We start from the raw sequence: 22,663 nt of genomic DNA, 5'->3' as shown, positions 1-22,663 counted from the left end.
TGCAGACATTCAAGCCCAAGATTACAGATAGTAATTAGAATTTTCTACAATATTTATTTGCATAGAAAACATACCGTATCAGCACTCAGATATGTGCTTTGATATATAGGAAAAGGCACAGTATACCAACTATAATGTTCCTACAAGGAGAACTTTTGTAAATTTTTTAGTCTTACCACAGTTTCTCAATTGGACTTGGTGGCAAAAGTATAACCGTCATTCTTATACATAAATATGTGTTGATCTAAGCTTCAGTGCTTCTCCACTCATTCAACGTTGAGATGTGTCTTTGGTCCAATACCCTACATAAAATAGATGAATTGCCTCCTCAGAATGCAGTCTAGTTTTACAGAGTCTCCATAATGACCTATATAATTATATGAAGTTGTGATCTGGAACTTGTGATCCAAAGCGTCATATTCTAATTTTGGGTGAATTATTTAGTTTTGTCCTACTGAAAAGCTAGTCTTTGTAATTGTCTTCATTTGTTGCAGACACTATTTATTTATTTATTTTTTTAATATATAAATGCCCTGTTTTTAGCTCCTATTATCCTCCCAAAAACTCTGGCCAACTTAGTTTTCCCTTTTGAAGAAAGACATTCTGAAATCCTGTTCTCTTCACCAACATGTTTAAGAGTGAGGATGATGTATTCAGAGTGATGCCCAGACTTAGTTCTTTGCCACGGTAGACCAAAATATTCACCAATGGTCACATCTAAGCACAACAACTTCTTGCATACGGGTTCACTGTATCCCTTTCAAGGCTCCTGGCAAACTGCTTCTCATGGCTTTCTTTAAACAATGACTTTCTCCTCACCACACTTCCAAAAAAGCCTTTTAAAAGATGATCCCAATTGAGCAGTGGATCTCTGCAGCTCCTTTAAAATTACCATATGTCTTTCGGTTGCTTTTCTGAATAACAATCACCTTGTCCAGCCTGTCAATTTAATTAGGCAGCCATGTCTATTTAGGTTTGCAGTTATGCAATATTCTTTAAATTTTTTGGATCATGGATGATTTTTCCTTTTACTTTCAAATTATGCTCAGCAGTAATCCGTGTTTGTCTATCCTATAGAATACGAATATAATTCACAGAAATTTGAGGAATTGTTAAATGATAATGTAATCCTTTTGCATGGTGCTGTACAATAATACACTACTCAAAAAAAATAAAGGGAACACTCAAATAACACATCCTAAATCTAAATGAAAGAAATATTCTCATTGAATACTTTGTTCTGTACAAAGTTCCATTTGCACAACAGCAGGTGAAATTGATTGTCAATCAGTGTTGCTTCCTAAGTGGACAGTTTGATTTCACAGAAGTTTGATTTACTTGGAGTTATATTGTGTTGTTTAAGTGTTCCCTTTATTTTTTTGAGCAGTATATATAGTGTATGTGTACATGGAAGTCTGACTCTCTGCTTGTAACGCCATTTGCTTTAATCATTATCAACAGTACTATCATCATTACCAACATCACACCCATATTAGATTTTTGATACCTCTTTGTGTCATTATCATTACAATCATATTGTTATTTCATTCTGAAAACTCTCAGCAACAACTACAATAAAAGACCTTCTAATTGCCAAAGGCCTGCATTGGTAATAAAACCATCATCCAGAGTGAAAAGTGTTAGAGGGAAACACTTCTCTCAATAAATTTTTCATTAATTTCAAGTCATTAAGAAACTAAGCCTGCAATCTTCTCTTCTTTTCAAATTTAATTATTGTTATAAGATTCTGAGACTGTTCTTTTTTTCTCACAAACTTTATTCGAAAATGGAGGGTATGCAGGCTACTTTTTCCAGCAAGAACCTTTCCAAAAAAAAACAATTTTAAACCAAGCATTTACAGTATTTAGCAATTCTGGGAAGTTTCTAGGATCTTTTTTTCAAGAAGTTGAAAAATAAAATAGTTTTTCCTAAAACTACCCAAGTAAATATTTGTGACTGACCCTATTACATATATTTTTTGCAAAAGTACTATTGGTTCAGATGGCAAGAGATTTATTTCCTGTGACATGTAAAACCAAACCTTCTCCCCCATATGCAGTGTTTTCTTGTTACAATAAGAGATTTATTCCCTTTTGTCAAATATTTATGTATTGTCAGCACAAATGCATCAATAGAGATGATTGACACAATGAAGGAGCCAATATTAATCTATCTTTAATATGCATTTACATTCGTACACATAAGCAAATAAATACAGTGTAAAGGAATCAAGTTGATTTGTCAGGTAATTCTGACAAAAAATTCCAGTGAAGTCCTCAAGGTACAAAAGTCAAATTCCTGTGCATTCATTCAAATGCTCTTGATTTGCTACATTACATCCTGTGCCACATATTTTAAGTCTTTACTGCCAATTACAGATCACTGCAAGCGTAGACTTGAAGAAAATGAGAAATGGGTGGTTGATGGGAGAGGTGGAAACCATCTCAAATTGGACAAGCAATAACAGGAACCACTTTGTTTGAAGTGGTGAAAAGACTGAAAATCCAGGTCTTATTTGGAGCCATAACAAATTGCATTTAGCAAGAATGGGATGAAATGAAAAGAGGAGTGGAAGGGGGAATGGGGGGACCGTTGGGCAGGCTGAAAGTAGCCGAGTAGTCAAAGTTGGGGCTGTGCTAGAGCACTCTAAAATGCGAGATTACACTGGGGAGGCTGCAATCACCCTGCCTCATTTGGCTACCTCTCAGAGACGAGTGGGTAGTTTCAGTGCACACCTGCACATTTGCATACAAACTCAAATGCAACTACAGAACTGTGACTCGCACATTGATGTCCTCCCATGTTGCAGATGTCATATTAAGAGATCACTGCAATATATTAAACATATACAATCAACAAAAGCCATAAACACAAACTTCCAAGCTATTGGGTCATAGAAATGCAGTATGTATTTTACAATTTACATTACCTTCCTTTGGTTTGATACCGTTTTTTGCAACAGCAAAACCTTATACGTAATAAACGTAAAAACCACTAACTTAGATCAGGCGGTTCAAATGTAAAACACACTGATGAGATTTTGTTTGCAGGAATTTAACTGGCCATTTCACCAGTTTAAAGTGCTCTGTCTAAAGTGCTGTAATAAAGTAAAATCTGAATATAATGGTGTGGGTTTCAAGGTGTATGCTGGCATTTACTTTAAGTAAAAGTAAATGCTAGCATGGCTGTTTGTCTGTCATAGTGTATTCTTCCAGATTTTTGACAGATTCTTATTTATAAGTAAAGCACCCAGTAATCCCCTCAATTTTCAAGACAATTAAGCAGTGGAGGAAGAATGGATGGCTTGGCAACCCGTGAATTTTAATTTACCAGCACAATGAGATTGAGAAAGGGGAGCTGATGGTGTGTGCAGACTCCGAAGTTGCAGAAGACACGCATAAGAAACAAACTTTTTTTTATGCTTTTTGCTTGGTTGCTTTCATTTACAACCCTCCCACGTGGGCGTGATGGGAACAACTCACTGCCCGAGGTTTGTGCTTGCAGTAAACTGGGATGCATCACCCACACTGAAGCCAGCAGGGGAGCATGTATTTCAGGTGAGCCTGGCACCAAAAAGAAATCCCTAGGTTTCAGACAGACTCTGTTATAATCACACCTTCAGAAAAGTGCTGCCTACCAAGCCACAGGGATCTCGCCTATGTCCCAAACCCTGCATAGTTATTTTATGAGGGGAAGAAAGCAAAGAAAGGACAGCAAACACGCAGAATGTTTAAGCCACTGCATTCAAGAGCAGCATATTCCCCCCTCCCCAAAAATCCAAGTGGAAGTAGTTCAGCTTGATGCACCTGGTACCATCACCAGTCACCAGCCTGTCACAGAGTGCCATATAAGGGAGACACAGTCATACAGGCACACTCCCATACCTGAGGGAAATTTGAAGAGATCAGTCAACCTAACAATCATGCTTTTGGACTGTGGAACTTGTAGAGAACCCATGCCAACATGGGGTTGACATACATACTGTAGCAAGACACCAGGGCGATCTTCAAACCCAGGATCTTCTTGCTGCATGGCTAAAGTGCAACCAAGTCCATAAAGATGACTAGTAGGACTCAAATTGATTCACCGAATGCAACCAGACATGTACAGTATCTGTCTTTATGCAACACGCCCAAAGAATACTTTCTGTACTTTTCGCTTTAAAAATAAAGTAGCATTCCACTGCATTAAACTAGAACAGTATTTAGTCGTTCTCTGAGTGTAATAGGCAAAACTGAATGCAAACAATACAAGTTATACAGGTGTTATGCACTGTTGAGAAATTATCTCTGTGAAGTCAAAAAAAAAAAAAAACTCCATAGAACATGTATGCATCCCATTTTGGTTATTTATGCTAAAGTCAGATTCAGTTCCCTTTCCAAATAAACAGACTTGTCTTCAGATGTGTTTTCTGAGGACAGATTTGGCAGCAAGTTAAAAAGAAAAAAAATCAATAATGATGAGCGTGAGGAGAATTGGTGGCCATTTTTCACCGACATAGAGGTATCTGAGTTGTTTATTATGACAACACACTCAGTTGCTTACATAGGAGGCTGTCAACTCACTCATCTTCCATAAACAGATATCCTGATTCAAATGAACATTTTTTATGAGAGTGTTCATCTAGCACATCCTGTGTTCATTCCTTGTAATTTCTCTGATCTGTAATGAATTTAAGCTGAGGACAAAGTTCACAACTTTTTCAGTCTTTGCAGATTTTGAAAAGAGTTGGAGATCACACTCACAGGCTGGTTTCAGATGTTAGATGTATGAATAACTGGAGATCACATGCTTAACAACTGCACCTGCTGAGAGACCACAGACTACAGGGTAGAAGATATATACGTATATACAAGTAAATATATAAATATACAAGTATATTTCTGATCTGCTCATTAATTTTAAAATGCTTAAATTATTTTACAAGAGAAATTGATTTTCTTAGTTTTGACAATGTTTTGTGATTCTCAGAGTTTGAAACACTTTTTTTTTTCTGTCGGGATGTTAGTGGGTATTGAAGTGACTTCAGGTGTTAGGTTTATTCTAAAAACATACTGGTAACCAAACAAGCAAGGATATGTTTGACATGGATTTTGTAAAAGATCAATTTCTGTTAAACTGCTCAATTCTTAATAGAAAATATTTTATTTAGAAATGTCAATTCTTGAAATCAAACCACAACTGGATCACATTATTTTACAGATCACTGAGGTGACTAATATCCAAGTATCCCTGTCTTTCATGTTTTGCTTGTTTCCTTTTTATCACCGTATGATGGAAATATAGTTTTTAGCAGGACCACTATTATGAGGTTATGTTCATAATGAATAATGGAGTGTTGTTTTTTTCTCCAGTACTTTTGTTTTAAAACTAAATCAGAACAACAACAATTGGAAAAATAAAAAAGGCTGCATTTTTATCTTAAAGCTGCAGTATGTAGCTTGTAAAATGTTTATTTTATTTTATTTTTTATATATTTGCTAAAACTATCATTATGTTGTTACAGAATAGAGCAAGGGTGAAAGAAAAAAAAAAAAACAAATAAAAACTTCCCCATCCTTATTTAGTACAGGATATGTTAAAGGAGTGGACAAAGTGAAAACAGGGAGAGATTAGTGATAATTTAATCATTACGCAATCATTAACTGCAATAACTAGGTAGAGCCACCAGGACTTTATGTACACAAAAAAGATTTATTTTAAAAATAAATCAAAAAAATGATTAGTAAATGAAACATTAAAGATTACCTCCTCATAATTTTAAAAGTTAGATCTAAAATATTTTCTTCTGGGAGTAAATAGATTTACTCTGCCAAATTTGCTTCACCAAATATTTGACCAACATAAAAATTGCTGAGAGTATTTTCTCACATAATTTGAGTGCATCTCAGTGCAGTTAGTTATTTCTGAGTACACACACACAGAGAGCAGAGCCTATGACTTACGATTTAGCTATTATGGTGCTGGAATTATTGTACATAATCAAATGCATTAATACTCCCAGACAATACACGATTTTACTTTATGTATTCAGAGACTCCTCAGAGCAACAAGATGGCCTGACTTTGTTTTTTTTTTATTTTTAGGTGGAATTATATTTTCCATTTCTCTCTACTGCTGCTTTCTCAGGTTAAGCATTAATAAAAGGGGTTGAAGAAGCTGTTCAAAGAGCTTAGGTCAAGTCAAGCGCTTTACTCACTCAGTCACCTATAATATCTATTTTTTGACCCGTGCTTTAACTGAGGCAGAGAAAGGACGCCGTGATAATAAATGATAAAAGATGGGTTCGAATAAATACTGCTCTAAACCTCACTATATCTATCTACTGTGACCTCACCGTAGTTTTAGACGGATCTTATGAATTTCTTTCAACAGGAACTGATAAAAGTTTAGTTAGAGAAAGACAAAGACACCCAGATAAGTAAAGATGAGCAGACAGCTACGCGAAACAGAATTGTAGAGAAAAAACAAGAATTAAAAAAAATCTTAATAAAAAGTATAAGATTCTGTGAGGGGCTCCCAAATTGATGGTAGTGAAATACAAATTATCTTAAAATTCAATCCATCACATGACTAAAACTAAACACATATATGTGATAGATTGATGGACACAACAGCTCAACTCCTGCTCATCCAGTTGATTTACCCAGATTTTGGATAGAAAAGTGAATAATATTTGGTTCCGACAGAGAAATGGTGGGTACTTGTTGCTGTGAGACTGTCAAGCAGCCATCACTCCAAATAAGATTCAACTGTTTTGCAGCAAGTCTGTATCAGCTGAGTAGGCAATGACCTTACTTCTTCATGCTGGTGGATTTATTTTTGCGCCAACAACTTCAATGTTATGGAAATAACAGCCTTGGAGCAATGAAAGCTCATGAATGTTATTAAATAGTTCAGTTTGACAGGAATAAATTGCTTGTTGTAACAATTTTTATAACAATTTTTCTGACCTTTTGATCCCACTGTGAGAAAAAAAGACAATGTCAAGGTTACATGTCATTGGCTTCTTAAAGGTGGAAAGAATGGATAGTTGTCTTCCTCTGCCACAATCTGATTAGAAGTTTGATTTCTTGCCCTGTGCCTAAGTGCCTATAGGCAATACAGTGTTTTCCTCTTTGGTCCCAGTGTACTTCCTGGTCTATTAACATTTGTCTTGCTTAAGGTTTATGTCCTGATTGCTTTTAAAATAGAACTGTCTATCGTTATTCAGACTTTATTTTTTAACATACCCATCAGAATTTCTAATTTTGTTTTAGAAGACAGAAGTAATTGGATACATCAACATAAGTTTCAGTAGGTGACATAAACAAACCATAAAAACAACAAAAGAGAAAGAGCCCTGTTCTTGAGAAAATGGTAAGTTAATACTTTTGAAGTCCTTCATGCAGCTGGCTCTTATGAATGAATGTATGAAGGGTATCTCTTGACCTTACCACCCACTGAGGGAGGGGCAGACAAAAATGCTCAGGCAGTGAAAGATGGATAAAAAAAGGGGAAAAAAAATCAGCCTACCCATGCAAATAAAGTACACAGTTAAAGCTTTAAAAAAGGGGCTATGTGCATGAGACAGAAAGTGAGAGAGAGAAACTGAGTGAGAGATAGATAATCTGGCCTATTTTCAATCAGTGAATTAAAACCTATATGTAATCAGTGAATTGAAAAACTTTTTGTAATAATTTATTCTAGAAACCTAGAATAGACATTAAGAATACAAAAAAAAATATTACAACTTCCATCTTACAACCTAGAATAATATACACTGTCCAATGCCTAGAAAATGCAAATTGTTGGCCCAATAACATAATTGCCTAAGTCAGTTTTTGGCCAAATTGAGATATCTGCAAAACTTTACTCTCCTACTACTGCTGTATCATTCTGCCTTATAACAATGTCCTCAGCCAATCTGAACTCCTGTTAAGTGTCCAAAATCCCTGTCACTTAAAAATCACTTAGGCATTTTTGTAATTTAAAGTATGGCATTGAGAGTTTGGTGCAGATTATAGATGAGATCCCTACAACTGTAGTTTCTCTGTTTTAGCTACAAATTAAATTACAAATGAAATTTAAAAATGTCTTATTTAAAGGAGCTTCTACTGTTAATTTAGAAATATCATTCAACTTAAAGTGACTGTTTTGAACTTTAGCAGAAGTATTTGGATTGAATTTGTTTATGGATGTATAACGCCTGAATTTTTTTGTTCCAGAAGTTTTTCCTACTAACAGATAGGAAACATATTTCTTTTTTGAAAATAACCTAATAACTACTCAAGTATATTTAGAAATGAACAGGCATCTTTATGTCGACTGCTTTTCATCTTTCCCTTTTAAATTTTTGTGTAGATGGCAGTCAAAGACAACCTTATTTGTGTCTTCGAAAAAATTTTGCTTGGGGAGAAAGGCTGGCAGAGTGATGAAACTTTATCATCAGCATCAATGAGCATGCTTTAGGCCTTTGATAGAACTGAGAAATAGAGTGCAGAGTTGCACCAATAAAAGCTAAAAACCAAAAAGGAAAAGAAAACACAGATCTGTATGAAAAGGGAACCACATGGAACCACATCGGCCTAAATGTAATTATGATATGCTGCGGTTTTTATAATGTGCATGTGATGCTTTCCCTTTTTCTATATTCTTTGCTCTTTATTGCTTGATTTGTGCTTTCCATGTTAATTAACACGAAACAGCATAGATTGAAGAGCATGCAGAATTAGTCCATAAAATATTAGGAACTACATTTTCCTTGTTTTTTGTTGTGTTTTTATCTTAATATTTTATTAATCAGTATTTTAGAATAATTGCTAAAAGTAATTTTAAATGCATCAGTTTTTAATGTCTCTATCTCTGATACATAAGGTATAGATCACAGGCTATAGCACTGTACTACACACCTGGCTTCCTTTGATCCAAATAAAATGTCACAAAGAGTGCAGGGACCGTCATTGCTTGCAACAAATCCCTTTTTAAAATAACATCACATTTCCAATGCTGTGCCATTAAAAGTCGATTTCATAGTGATGGAGCAAGACAAGAACAAACAGGAAGATCAGTTACAGTGACAAAAGGAGAGGGAAACAAGAAAGGTGTTCGTTTTTGTGTTTGACCCAGATTGCACCATCCGTTCTTTCATCATAGTGGTTTACCTTCACAGAATCACTCCTGCCACCCTGCCAGCATGTTGTGTGCGCCAGGTCCCTACAGGCATCTTTGGGATCAGGTGGCAAATTCATAACATACGCCAACAACATGACCTTGTCCTGGCCGAACCCACTCAAGCCCAGTGAAATTGGCAACAGGGGCCAATGGGGTGAGTGAGAATAAGAGAAGAATGAGACACCAGATGGATATGTTAATGTATTTGGCATGCTTTAATCTGCTTCTGTCTGTCTCTGTCATGCTCTTTCTCCTTGTCAATGAGGACAAACAGAAGGAAATGTCATTCTCAAAGCTTTACAACAGGCTGGTCAGGCTCTTATAGGAACCATGGACCTTCTGCAGCTACAAATAATCATGGTTGTGGCAGAGAATAGCTTAATTTGTGATCCCTTGTATTACAGCAGGCTGTAATTTGCAGAAATGGTAAATCTTTAAAGAAGGATGCTGGCACAGAAATCAAATCAGATTCAACTGCTGAAATGTAAAGTTGGTGCTGCGGTATATGTTAAAGTACACAATTCAACCCAGCACCTCCTCCCTGCCACAACAAAACGTGATTCATGAAGGGTTTGAGCAGCACAACATAACCTTAGGTTCTTGACATATTCTCACATCTCCCCAGATCTTAAAACAATCAACCATCTGTGGGATTTACTGAACAAACAAGTATGATCCATGGAGATTTCACCATGACACTTTCAGTTCTTAAAAGGTCTTCTGCTAATATATTTGGGGCAAATACCAAACCACACTTTCGGGAGTTCAGTGGTAATTCTCACTGTGGGAAAAAAAAAAATCATCTATAGTGTTGGTTGTCCCCAAGGCTGTTATCCCTCTTATTATTTATTCTATATACAAAAAGCTGTACCAGTGCTCATCCTGGCAGGTACCTAATTAAGTTTGCTGATGATAATGTCCTGGTCCGCCTTCTCTAGAATAATGAGCAGGAACATGATCCGATGTTTTTTTATTTATTTATCTGTGTGAATACTCTCTTAAAAACACATCAAAGAAAAAAAAAATGTTGATCAATTTTAGACCCCAAGTATGACAACTATCCGAGGGAATCATATACAGACTATTAATGAGTATAAGTATCTCAAAGTCGGTCTAGATAACAGATTAAATACACAGAGGAAACAGAATAGATTTTACTTCTTAAATAGCAAGAGATGCTTTCATTTGATGGTAAATGTAAAATGCTGATGATTTACAGTGGTTTTGTGTAGTGTTTAACTACTTGCATTACATGCTGCTTTGGTTGCACAATGGAAGCAGAAATGAACACACTAAGGAAAATAGTGACCATTGCTATTAAGATGCTGGGGATTAATTTGGATAACTTAGAACACATCTATAAACAGAGACACCTTAATAAAAATGTATCCATACTAACCACAAGTATTAATCCGTTTCTGCTTTTAAATGTCTGCCCTTTAGGTTGGATTTGAATGGACTGCTATCCCAAAACTGTCCCTGGTACCAAAATCAATTAGTTTTTTAAACATGATGAAACAATGGGCTTTTTAAAAACTTGTTTTTCAAAGTCAACATGCCCAAACTTGTTTTACGTTTATGTTTCTTATACAAGAACATTGTTTCATTACTTATGTAGTTATTGTTCTTGTCATTTTTTTTCCAGAGACTGTCAATCCTGGCACATGATTAAGTAGTATGCAAAAAAGCAATGAACTGCAGAGGATGTTGTTATTGGCTATTTTTACATTGTCTGTGGTTAAGAGTGTCTGAATGAGATTGTGTGCACTGTATATGTAGTTATGCTGCTTTTAGTCATTAGCCAGACACAAAGCAGTTGCACTGAATGTAACTGAAAGAGAAGCTCTTTAGAGCTGTATTTACACAGAATTCCTCATCTGATCCCTTACAGCAAAGACTTCTCATCTAGTATGTTTTACATTTGTCTTTGCTTAAAAACAAGTAACCTAATATGTTTGTGCTTTCCATTGGAGGGTCTTTAGATTACAGCTGTAGGTTGTATGCAAAGAGATAAGTTTATTGAACCACATTGGCGAACCACCTCTTGTGTATTTTATATAGACATCACTAGTGTCTAATTTGAACAACACTGTTGACTACAGGAAAGGATTTTTTCAAAACCGATAATACAAGGAGGAGTTTTTTGTATTATTATTTTTTTTGACAATTTACCTAAACAAAATTTAGGCTTTTGTAACTAGCCAGAGTAACTTTTAAAATCAAACAATGGCAATTATTTATTTGCTAGCAGGTTACTGGTTAAGTCTAAATTAAGTGTTTGTTGAAATACTGCACTCTTATAAAACTGACACATTCCCCTAAGGTTAATTCATATTAACACTAATTTCTTTGCAAAGATATTAAAAAAACATGCTTCAGCATCGTTTTTTAAATTGTAGGTCTGATTTTCAAAAGCTTTACAAATAATATAAATTAAAAAAACAAAAAATAAACAAACAAAAAAACTAATTGTATGCTTGTTTTAGTTAGTCGTACAGGGATGAAGTATTCCCTGTACCCTCCATTTTTCATTAAGTTCTAAAGTAGTTTAAACCCCAATCGGCCAGACTTACTCGATCTGGTCAAGCTGCCTGTGAGCCTTTTCAACACTAAAACAACTTTAGAGAAAAGAGAAAACAGACTGTAAGTACACTCCTGCCAGTCAATAAATAGAATAACTGACACTTCTGCCATTATACCATCCCTTTTCAGCTCTGAAGTAATGAACTGTAATAGAGAAATGATAATAATGATGATAGCCATAATTAGTGAGATAATAACAGGGTAATCACAGTGTGCCGTAACGGGAGACATTAGCCGTGATCTATGATTGATCTGTTGCAAGGGTTGCAGCTTGGTAATCGAGCAGGAAATCCCTGCAATGGGGAGATGGAAAAAAAAACGTTCTAGGGTTCAAGGATTTGTTGATTATTAAACCTCTCATATTTCTTGCATTAATACCAATGAATCCTGTGTTTTATAGATTATAACTTTTATAGGAAAATAAATCACATTTAAATAAATCACATTTTGTTAGACAGGTGTTTTACTGTATTCTTCTGTTAACTAAATGTATCTATGTTGAATCTTCTCTGATGTTAGCAAAATGAATGGACAGCAAGAAAAAACAGAGCACAGTCAAAAAATGCCAAATAAATGTTGACTATATTAATAGTGGATAAAGTTGTTCTCAGGCTCTTGACCCCACCTCCTTCTGTTAATACAGCATGTGTCCTATTTCATAAAAATATTCAATGACATATCCTAAATAATTTGTCTAAATCTAAATTGTAAGGGGCAAATTTGTGTGTGAGCACATTATTCAAATGAAACTCACTCAAAAAATGTGACTAGTGCGAATATGTATTTAGATATGTATTCAAACACAGGACTTTATTATTCATCTAAATTAAGCATCCATCATCTCTGAACATACAGAAAGTCATGGCATCATAATGACAAGAATCAAATAATAGCAAGCACTATGAATCTAATCGTATGTCAATGAATCTGTCAGCCAGTTTTACTTCTCAATTTTTCCTATTCAAATCACATCCTTTAATGAGGAAGAGTAGGAATTTTACCCCAACCTCATCTGACTAACTCTAAGGCGACCTTCACATAAGATTAAGTTCACCCTACAGTCTCCATGACCTCAGCGACTCGGTGGAACCTGCCTTGAATGGGGGCAAGTTTGGTAAACCTCTTCAGTGTGAGAAAATCACAAGGATGTTTGCTCTTCCCATTTGTTTCTACCATTATCCTATGACACAGTACAATGTTATATATGGTGTAAAGATACATACATCAAATACAATATTTGTGCATGTTTTAAACATTCTCAACATAAGTACAGTAGTGGTTTAAACAGAGTCAGAATACAACAACGAACATAAATGTTTAAAATATTTTTGCTCTTTTACTTCAAGGCACCACCAGCCAGTGTGAAGTTATGTATTTAATGCATGTAATCAAATTAGTTATTTTAATCGTTGCATTTGCAGTTTTTATGTCTGTACAAGGCTTCATTTAACAGTGTGAAAGTGTAGGTGTCCAGAAGTCACTCATTAGTGTTGACCTGTCTCCCTGAACCACCAGTCTCATCCATTGTGTAGGCTGCCTGCAGTCATCCATTTCCCCCTATCACCCTTCTTGGCCACATTCATCTCTGCTCAGTCACACACTTTTCAAACTGTGTCACTGCTGTAAGTGTGTGTGTGTAAGAGAGGGAGATTGAGTAGGAGACAAAGACAGAAAAATGGGAAAGAAAAATAGAGCGTCTTCCTCTTGGCTTATGGTATACTTGATAGACAAAATGGCAAACGGTGAGTTAGTGTAGGCCAAATCCTCTTTCTGTATCTGACTCTCTTGGCTGCTTTTTATCTGTTAGCTGCCTGAGGGTTTGTGACTTTACATTAAGAGGTCATTCTAGTTGGCCAAGTTTCATTACAAGCATTCTTTATGTGCTTTGCAGATAAAAGCAAAAACAATTCTCATATGCCTGTAAGACAACCTGATAATCCAGCTGTACATTTCCCATCTGTACTTTTTATCTGCGTAGGCTCTTGCTGGTAGCTGAATGAGCAAGGTGGCACACATCTCATTAACCTTCCTTCTTAAAGTTCCTTTTGAAAAATTGTAATGTCCTTACTTTTTCTACCCAGTTGACACAGGAGTATCAAAATAAGCTGCAATATCATTGAAAAGTAATTTAATGTTATTACTTTATATGGTAAATTGACTTAATTTATATAGCACTTTTCAAATCATTTTGACCACTCAAAGCGCTTTACACTAGAATCACATTCACCTGTTTTCACTCACAAGCACACACACCTTTATACACCGATATGTAGATCAGTAGGCAGTTCGGGGCTAAGTGCCTTGACCAGGGGCACATCAACATGTGGAAGGAGGAAGCTGGAATCAAACCTACAACCTTCCAGTCACAAGATGACTACTCTACCCATAGAGCCACAGTCGCCCCCATATATGGATTTATTATCCAAAAATAATAAATCCAAATTTAAAAATGATATTTTCAAGTCATTTTGATTGCAATTTGCAGGTGATGCAAATTAGAATATTTCATAAAACCAATCAATAAGAATTTTTAATACACTAATGTCAGCCTAGTGAACTGTACGTATGTCTATGTGCTGTGCAGTGTATGAACTCAATACTTTGTTGGGGCATCCTTTGTGATAAGGCAATGGGCTTTGTTGCAATTAAGGTCACCCGTTGCAGGAAATGGTATCCCCCATCTCTCTCTGCACCATAACCCTTAGAATCTTTATAGGTGTTAGGTCAGGTGAGCTTTCTGGCCAATCAAACACAGTGATCCAGGCTTAGCTTCATATTGTGACCCACCAAAGCTTTACCAAACCATCAAACTTAGAAAAGGCTCTCTTTGGAGCCTTTTCAAAGATAGTCTTTGATATTAAAAGTAAGGAATTACATCAGATATAACTATCATAGTCACATTTTTATTTGGCACGTATATTTCTGTAACAGAAAACAAGAATCATTTTCATTTTAACTATTTGTAATTAAACTTCTTACAGAAGTAAGCAACTATAAATACATGCCTTTTGTCTTTGGGCGTTACACTATTAGTCAAAGTGTTTATACTTTATTTTAAATCATATTATGCATGGAAATACGAACTGGTCCAACCACCTAATTTGACACAATGAAATTTGGTTTAGTGGTCTCATAGTGTCACTGGTGAAAAATGAGGAATCTCTTACACTGAACTCTGATCCAGTGTTTAGACTGCAGTAAATGCAAAGATAGGAAACAAAATGCAAACAAAACAGTTTATGGTCCATGGCACAAAATTTTGCTGTATATATAATACAATCCAGATCAATATGAAATAGTTGAGGTGATTTCTCAAGGTAATCTAAATGCCACTAGGTGTTTGTTGTAACATTAAGCATTTCTTTGAAATATTATGTTATATAATAAGACCATGGACTAGAGCAAAATGCTATATTTGATATACTTTATTATGGCATTTTCTAGTGAGTAGTATCATGTCTTTTGTCACTTCTGACTCTCCTGCAATGTACAAAATATATTAGCATAAGTGCAATGTGTTTCAATGTCCCAATACATGAAAATTCAAAAATACATTAATTCAAATAAACTAATTCAGCTATTCAGTTGCTGGAATTTCAGCATACAGCTGCTTCTATAATAAATTAAATATTTACCCATAGGGATGGAGGCATTCTGGTCGCCAACAGAGAATATATACTAATGCTGTAATGAAAGACCCCGACAGAAATGTTTCAGAATTAATTAGTACGCACATGAAAGAGAGGCAGACAGCAAGAGCCAGAAATTGAGGAGAAGGAAGATAGGCGGACACTTGTTGACATTTCTAAGGGTTGGGATAATCAAAGGCTTGATTCCTGTGATCTACTTCTTGCACTGTGTCTTAAAATCTAGTCTCAGAGCAGGGATGTTATTTGCCATACATGGCAGGAATCAAACATAAGAAAGAAATATTTTCTCTAAGAGTGCGTATAAAAATAGAATTATGTTTATTGGCTTAAAGAATATGTTAACTGAAACCTGACCTGTGGATCTTTGCCACGAGACTATTTTCCTCAACTTCACAATTGTGTACTACTTTAAGTTTGTCTAAAACATAAAATCTCAATAAAATACACTAGTTTGTAGATGTAATTTGACAAAATGAATAAAAAGTTCAATGGATCTAAACCCCTTTTCTCAACACTGTGGGTGTATAGATATTCCTACGGTGATGTAAATTTATTAAGGAAATCACACAAGGTCAATACAAACGTTTGACATTCTTTTAACAAGATTGTGCATTTGGAGAACTGAATCAAAGTGATTTTCTTTTCAGATTTTGGTAAATCTGAAAAAAAATGACCATTTTCTTCATTTTCTCTACCAAAAAATATAACTTTTTCATAACCAAAATATGGCTTTCACTTAGACGAAAGAGGAAGAATTGTTGATAGACATAAATAAATAGAAAAACCTTTGACCTGTTTCACAATTATTATTCAAGCACTAGTTTAGACTGCCCACAAAAACATGTAATGGAAAGGGAAAAAAAGGAACAGTTGGTCAGTGGGTAGATTAACTGAAATATTTATGTACAAGAAAATAAAATCAGCTCTGATAACAGCATGGCGATAGTACAGCATGTGTAATAACAGAGAAACAAAACATAAAAATGATTGTTCATGGGAGCCAATGGTATATTCCTCATGCTTTAATGTTCAGAGAGGTGGAAAAAACAATACTGGATTCACAAACTAAAATAAAAATAAAAACAAGGCAGAGAAGCAAGTGGGAATAGAGACAGAGTGGAAAGGGAATTGGAGTGATGTGAGTTTTCATGGGAACCCTAGGGATGTCTGTAATGAGCTGGAGGGAGGAATGTTTGCCTTGCTTGGTTTACAAAGAGATATGACCCTGTGATATACACAGTGGGGCTTTTTAACCACTCCCACACACATCCATATAATACTGGACTCAAAGGAAACCCAAGGCAGTCATCTCGATGAAGACAGAGTTACCAAGAATAAGATTTTGCAACAGTGTAATGGAGACTTCTTAAATGTGTGGCACTGAAAGAGAACAGTTCAGAGCAACATCGTGAAGTAGGTCCCACAGGTAGCAGAACACCAGCTTGTCCATGGCAGAAGAAAAAGGGTTCACAATAGCAGAACAGCAGGACATTAAACAGTCAGGTTAGCTGCACTGTATTATCACCTGAATCATTCTCTGTCTTTTGATGAATGTGTGTAGTTTGCAAATACGCACATTCAGCTACGATTATCAGAATTATTTGCATTTGTTAAAGACTGTCACTAATGTTAAGGCTATCTAGCATAGCCACCAATGACTGTGGATAAATAGTTCACCTATAAGGGGAAGTTCTTTCTCCTCCATTATCACATGGAACAGCGAGTACACAAAGCTGATTGCCAATGCTAATAGCTTCCTCCTGGTTATGATTGGCTGATTTTGACGGGGAATTATGTATTCCTGCAGACTGTAGGTCAGGAAGGAGTTTTTAAAAAAAAGATTTTATAGAAGTTACATACTGCAGTGCATGTAAACTCCAAAATTTTAATTTAATAAATAATAAAATAATCAAACCTCAAGCAAATCTGTCACTCAACATTCTGTAATTTAGCTAATAGAGAAAAGCTGATAATGTCAGTAGAAGAACTGTCTCTAGATCCATTCATTTGTCCATCTCCAGTAGAGGAACAGTCTCTAGAGCCATTCATTTGTCCATCTCCACTCATCCTTGGAGGATTCCAGGGGGAGGTGGCACCTATCTCCAGCTGTCAGAGGCTCGTGCACCCTGGAAAGGTCGTCAGTATGTCACAGGGCACCGGGCAGGTACTAGGTATTATGATTAATTTAGCCCAGGTGATGAACAGGCAATATGTCCAGGGTGTTCTCTGCCTCTCACCCAATGGTCGCTAGAAATAGGCAGCAGATCGCTTATACCCCCCCAACCCTGTATTGGTATGTGGATATAGGCAACGGATGGATGGATGATTAATTCAATGTTTGCTGTAGGCCACATATTCACTTTAGTCCTCAAATTGTGCCTCTTTAAATCCCAAAAATTAAACTCCCAGAAGCTGTTGTCACACTGAGCCCAAAAGCAGGGAATTGAGTGCATGTTGTGGCAAATTGTGTTTCACGCTGTCTCTTTTGGGGCTTAAGTGATGCCCCCAACCCGCTTCCCCTGTTGTCTGATAGGGATGTTTATCTCATGAAAGACCACAAAGGATGTACAAATAACAATCATTTATGCCTTGTGTGTTTTGTTGAATGTCTATAATGTTTACATATTCCATTGTAAAACAATATATAAAATATCCACATAACAACTTACTGTCTTGTGACTGTTGTGCATTAGTCCAAGAATTTGCTTTGTTAATTTAGTGTTGTCAGATTCTCTGTGCATAAAACAATGGAGCTGAAATAAAAAAGTCTCAACATCCTTCAACAAGTCAACATTTCTTTACATAGTTGGACAATCTCTATTTTAGCAAAAATATGACATGTAAAAATAGATTCAAAACAAGTTTCAAAATGTGAATCCAACATCTAACAGGCCTAAAAATGTCAGCATCTGAAATGGTAGTGATTACGGAGGATAGACGTCTAAAAAATGTGGCTCAAGTCGATCTGGAAGATGATACACTTCACATAAAAAGTAATATTCCACATAAACTACCAAACAAAGGGTCAGCAATCACTAAATTAGACAGACAAAATGTTTGCCACAACCTAAATAAGATTTAGAGACAAATAAAATGTGTGTTTTTATTACTATTATTACCTTTTATGTTTGTCATTGGTTTATGGTAAATGGTCTGTACTTGTATAGTGCTTTATCAAATCCAGAGGACCCCAAAGCGCTCATTACATTCAGTCATTCACAAATACATTTAATTCACATTTTTTAATATCTTCCTCAATAGTTGATATTAATATCAATAATTATTTATATAAATTGTAAATTGAGTTAATGATAAAAACAAATTGTCAAAGACTACAAGCACACGAGTGCATTAGATGTCATGACTGATTATATAGAAGACAGACATGGTCAAGATGCAGCATTGGTGAATGATTTTCATTTACTGGATACCAGTAGGCACTAGTTAGTCATTAGTTTTCTTTCAGGGACCAGTATGATGTTCAAAAAAAAAGTATGCACTCCAAAATAGTACATTTCAAACAACTAAAATTTGCTTGCACAAGTCAAATGTAAAGATAATAATTAAACTTTTCATGAACAATGACAAGGATATTTTTAGAGGCCTTGGGTGAGGCTTTTATATTTAAGAATACTCTACCAACTGTCAAAAATGGAGGCAGAAGCATAATGCTGAGGGTCTGTTTCACTGACAAATGTACTGGTACATTCCAGAAGGTGAATGGAAAATGAAATTGGACTGGCACTGAAGTATTTAACTTCAATTCAAATAAACAACTAGATAGTTGAATTTGATACAATTGGGTCTCCCAGAAGGACAATAATTTCAAACCCACCTCAAAGCCATTACTGGAAAACACTAAAATCTACAATATTCATACTAAAAGCGGATCAACTGTCGTGAAAAGACAGATCAACCAGAAAACCAACCAGTTTAAGTGTGTTCAAATATTCAGGAAAAATGTACCATGAACTTTGTTGGTGGTTCATAAATGTATATAATTTCTCTGCAACTTCCTAATGCGTGCATAATAGTGAAATACACAAACTCTTAAAATGGGTGGTGCATTCACTCAACCACAAAATTAATCCTCAGGAATATAATTACCATAATAATTGTGCATGAGTGTACAAGAAAAAAGTGTGTTATCTAGGAGATTTACTATCACTTCCTTCCTAATGAGAAGGAAGTGATAGTTTGTTATAGTCAAAATAAATGTAAAAACAGACACAAAAACCATAGTATGATAATGATGCATTTGCAATAACCCAAATAAACTGATCATTCGTATGATTTTCAAAGCAGATCAGTTATTAATTCAGATTGGCTGTGATGGTGGTCTTGATGCAAAGAGTATCGCAGGAATGGTGTTTCAGAGTGATCTTTAAGGTGGTAAAGACTATTTGAGACTGAATGCACACATACATGATGATAACAAAAAGTAATAATACCAATGAACCAAAATTTTTCACAATAAAGTCTAACGAATTAATCAGTACTTAATGCAATGACATAAGTCTACCAATTTACTTTGTCAATAAAACAGAGATTGGAACAAAGTACATTTTGTATTTGCTTTTGACATTAAGTAAAAAATATTTTCAACCTGTTAATCCGTGATGGGTATTCAGGAGTGCCACAAATATGTGCAGTCATAGTGTATAAAGTTCACAGAGTGATTTTAGTAATCAAGTCCATAAAACATACATACACACACACACCTATATATATATATATATATATATATATATATATATATATATATATATATATATATATATATATATATATATATATATATATAATCAGCATGGCACGTCTCACTGCCAGATGGAATTGCCTTTGATAAGAATGGAGGAAAAAAGGAAAATAAAACATTATGTGGAGGATGATAAGTGTGTCCCAAATTTAGATGATGATTTAATATTTCCTTTGGAAACTCACTGGAGAACAGCCAGCTTTGATTTAGCCAAAAACAGCAACAGCAGTATTTGTATAAGATATTAAATCTGAGGTTGCATCTGTTCCTAAGTCATTTCCATTCTCCGTTCTCTTTCTTTTGACTCATTACATTTCTCTAGGTTTAAACAACACTGTATGCAGTCAATCAGGAAAATGCACCATGCTTGTGAATATTCAATTGTTAAAATGTGGGCCATAAACATTTTCTTTTTTTTGTGAAGTAGAGCAGAATAAAACACAGCTTCTGATTCTAGGACAGACAAATTCACTAGATCTAATTAAAATTCCTTCCTGTAATCATACTCCTGTAACATTGAGTTCCTCACCGACATTTACTCCACGCAAACTTTTTCTGTGGACAATATCAAACTACAAAGCGTCAAAACTCACCGAAATACACTAAAATCTGACTACATTCAGTGTTATTTAGACCAAGAAGCATCGAACCCAATGTTTTAGGGTTTTTTTTCATGATTTTAATATTTTATTGTTTAAACTAAACAATGAAACTGAACCGCATTTATCCTCAGACAATAGCCTAACACACACACAAAATAAAGAAAGCAAAAATAAAAGGTGCGAAAACCTCACTGGAATGTAAAAAATACATTTCCTCAGTTTTTGTCTCATAAAGATGTAACACAGTGTTCTGTGCAAAATGCATCTATGGGGTAATTTCATTCTCACTAAAAAAAAACAAAACATGGTTGGATCAGCAGATTAACTCTAAACAGGTTTGATTATTTTTAAGGTGATATAGGTGTGTAGACAATCACGTATTTAAGTAGCTGCATAAAGGTAACTGTGGAGCGCTTTGGCTCTGATGGAGAACATCTCCAATGCAAGGATTCAGAGGGAGCGACTGATCATATTGATCTGTGGGGAAATATTAATGATGGTTTATTAGTGTTTTGATTAATCCAGACTGATTACCCTGGAGCTCTGAGCAGAACTTATAGAAGGAGCAATGCGTTACCAGTACCAGTCCAGCTGCAGTCATCCTTCAGTGGAGCCGCCAGCTTTGTGAATGCGCCTTTCTGTCCAGAAAGCATCTCTACTCTTTAAATGTACAACTTATGAACATGATTCCACTACTTATAATAAACATCCTTTTTACCCACTCAAATGACTCTCTGTCTGTCTTTAAATCCCGGCTGAAAGCTCTGCTGTTCAAACAGGCATTTGCACAATTTCTTTATTTTCTTTTTATTATAATTTGGATTTTTTCTTTCTTTAAAATTTATTATTTTTATTTTTGTGAGGTTACCTTATGTACACTGAAAGCACCTTTTAAATAATATATATAATTACTATTATTATAAATACTTATACTGCTACAAACCAGGACGTTGCCATGTTATTGCTTCATGTGGTGGCAGACTACCGGGTATTTATACTAATTTACATATGTATTTATGGAGGCGACAGGGCGGACAAGCAGCTGCGCTCTATTTCCCGCAAATTTGGATGTATAAAGGAAAGGTGCGCAACCACAGGCGTGCGCACGGCTTTATACATCCGAATTTTTTGGTGCGCCGCACTTTTCTAAATTTTTCAGTACGCCACGTTTTAGTGTGAAAACTGCATACTCTTTTATGCATGAGGTTCCAGGTCTGTGAATTATTGAGCTCAATTTTTAGGAATATTGGAAATCCTAAAGCAAGTGCCCAATAATATACTCATAGTATCATCTAGTACGACCAAAAAAAAAGCATTATAGCAGCCCCTTCACTACAACGTGTACTACTTCTTACCTTGGCAATCTGGACACACCAGTTGAGCAGCAGCTGTGATCCGATGTTGTCCTTGTGCTCGTGGACGTAGTCAAGCAGGCAGCCATGAGGCATGAGTTGTGTCACCAGCTGGATAGTCGGACTCAGGCAGACACCCAACAGCCGGACAAGGTGAGGGTGCTCCATGCTAGCCATTATTAAAGCCTCCTGAAAAAAAGACATATTTTCACTAAGCAATAAGGGGTACTGCGGGCATGACTAGTCAAAGCTTGCTTTAAAACACAAGGAAATTAAATTACCTAGGTATATACAGTATGCCCAGTGGCAGATAATGTGTTTACATCTCTAGAATTCTAAACTTTAAAAAAATGGTTGGTTTTAATTCAGTTGGAATAGTGTGTAAGAATTGTGTTGTTTTTATGAGTCAGATAGTTTGACTGACCTTCATGTAGTTCTATTTCAAATCTGTGTAAACATCAAAAATTTGGAATTGGTTTGATATGCTTGATCAATGAATTCCTAACCATAGAAAAAAGCACACCAGATTGTACCACTGCACAAAATAATGTACAAAGGATCCCT

At 35.5% G+C, this 22,663-nt stretch overlaps 1 protein-coding gene across 2 annotated transcripts in view; it reads right to left on the bottom strand.

Annotated features, from left to right (window-relative positions):
* LOC102231767 (receptor tyrosine-protein kinase erbB-4) overlaps positions 1 to 22,663 on the bottom strand; it is a 282,261-nt gene that overhangs the window by 16,314 nt on the left and 243,284 nt on the right. Inside the window, exon 20 of one of the 2 annotated variants that reach the window (XM_023337224.1) lies at positions 22,103 to 22,288. In XM_023337224.1, coding sequence (XP_023192992.1) covers positions 22,103 to 22,288 — 186 coding nt within the window. The remainder of the gene's footprint in view (positions 1 to 22,102; positions 22,289 to 22,663) is intronic. The other variant, XM_023337225.1, reaches the window with a different exon arrangement.

Source organism: Xiphophorus maculatus, chromosome 7 (assembly GCF_002775205.1).
Source record: "Xiphophorus maculatus strain JP 163 A chromosome 7, X_maculatus-5.0-male, whole genome shotgun sequence".
In the NCBI taxonomy this organism is placed as follows: Eukaryota; Metazoa; Chordata; class Actinopteri; order Cyprinodontiformes; family Poeciliidae; genus Xiphophorus; species Xiphophorus maculatus.
This window is presented reverse-complemented; position numbering and strand designations above follow the sequence as displayed.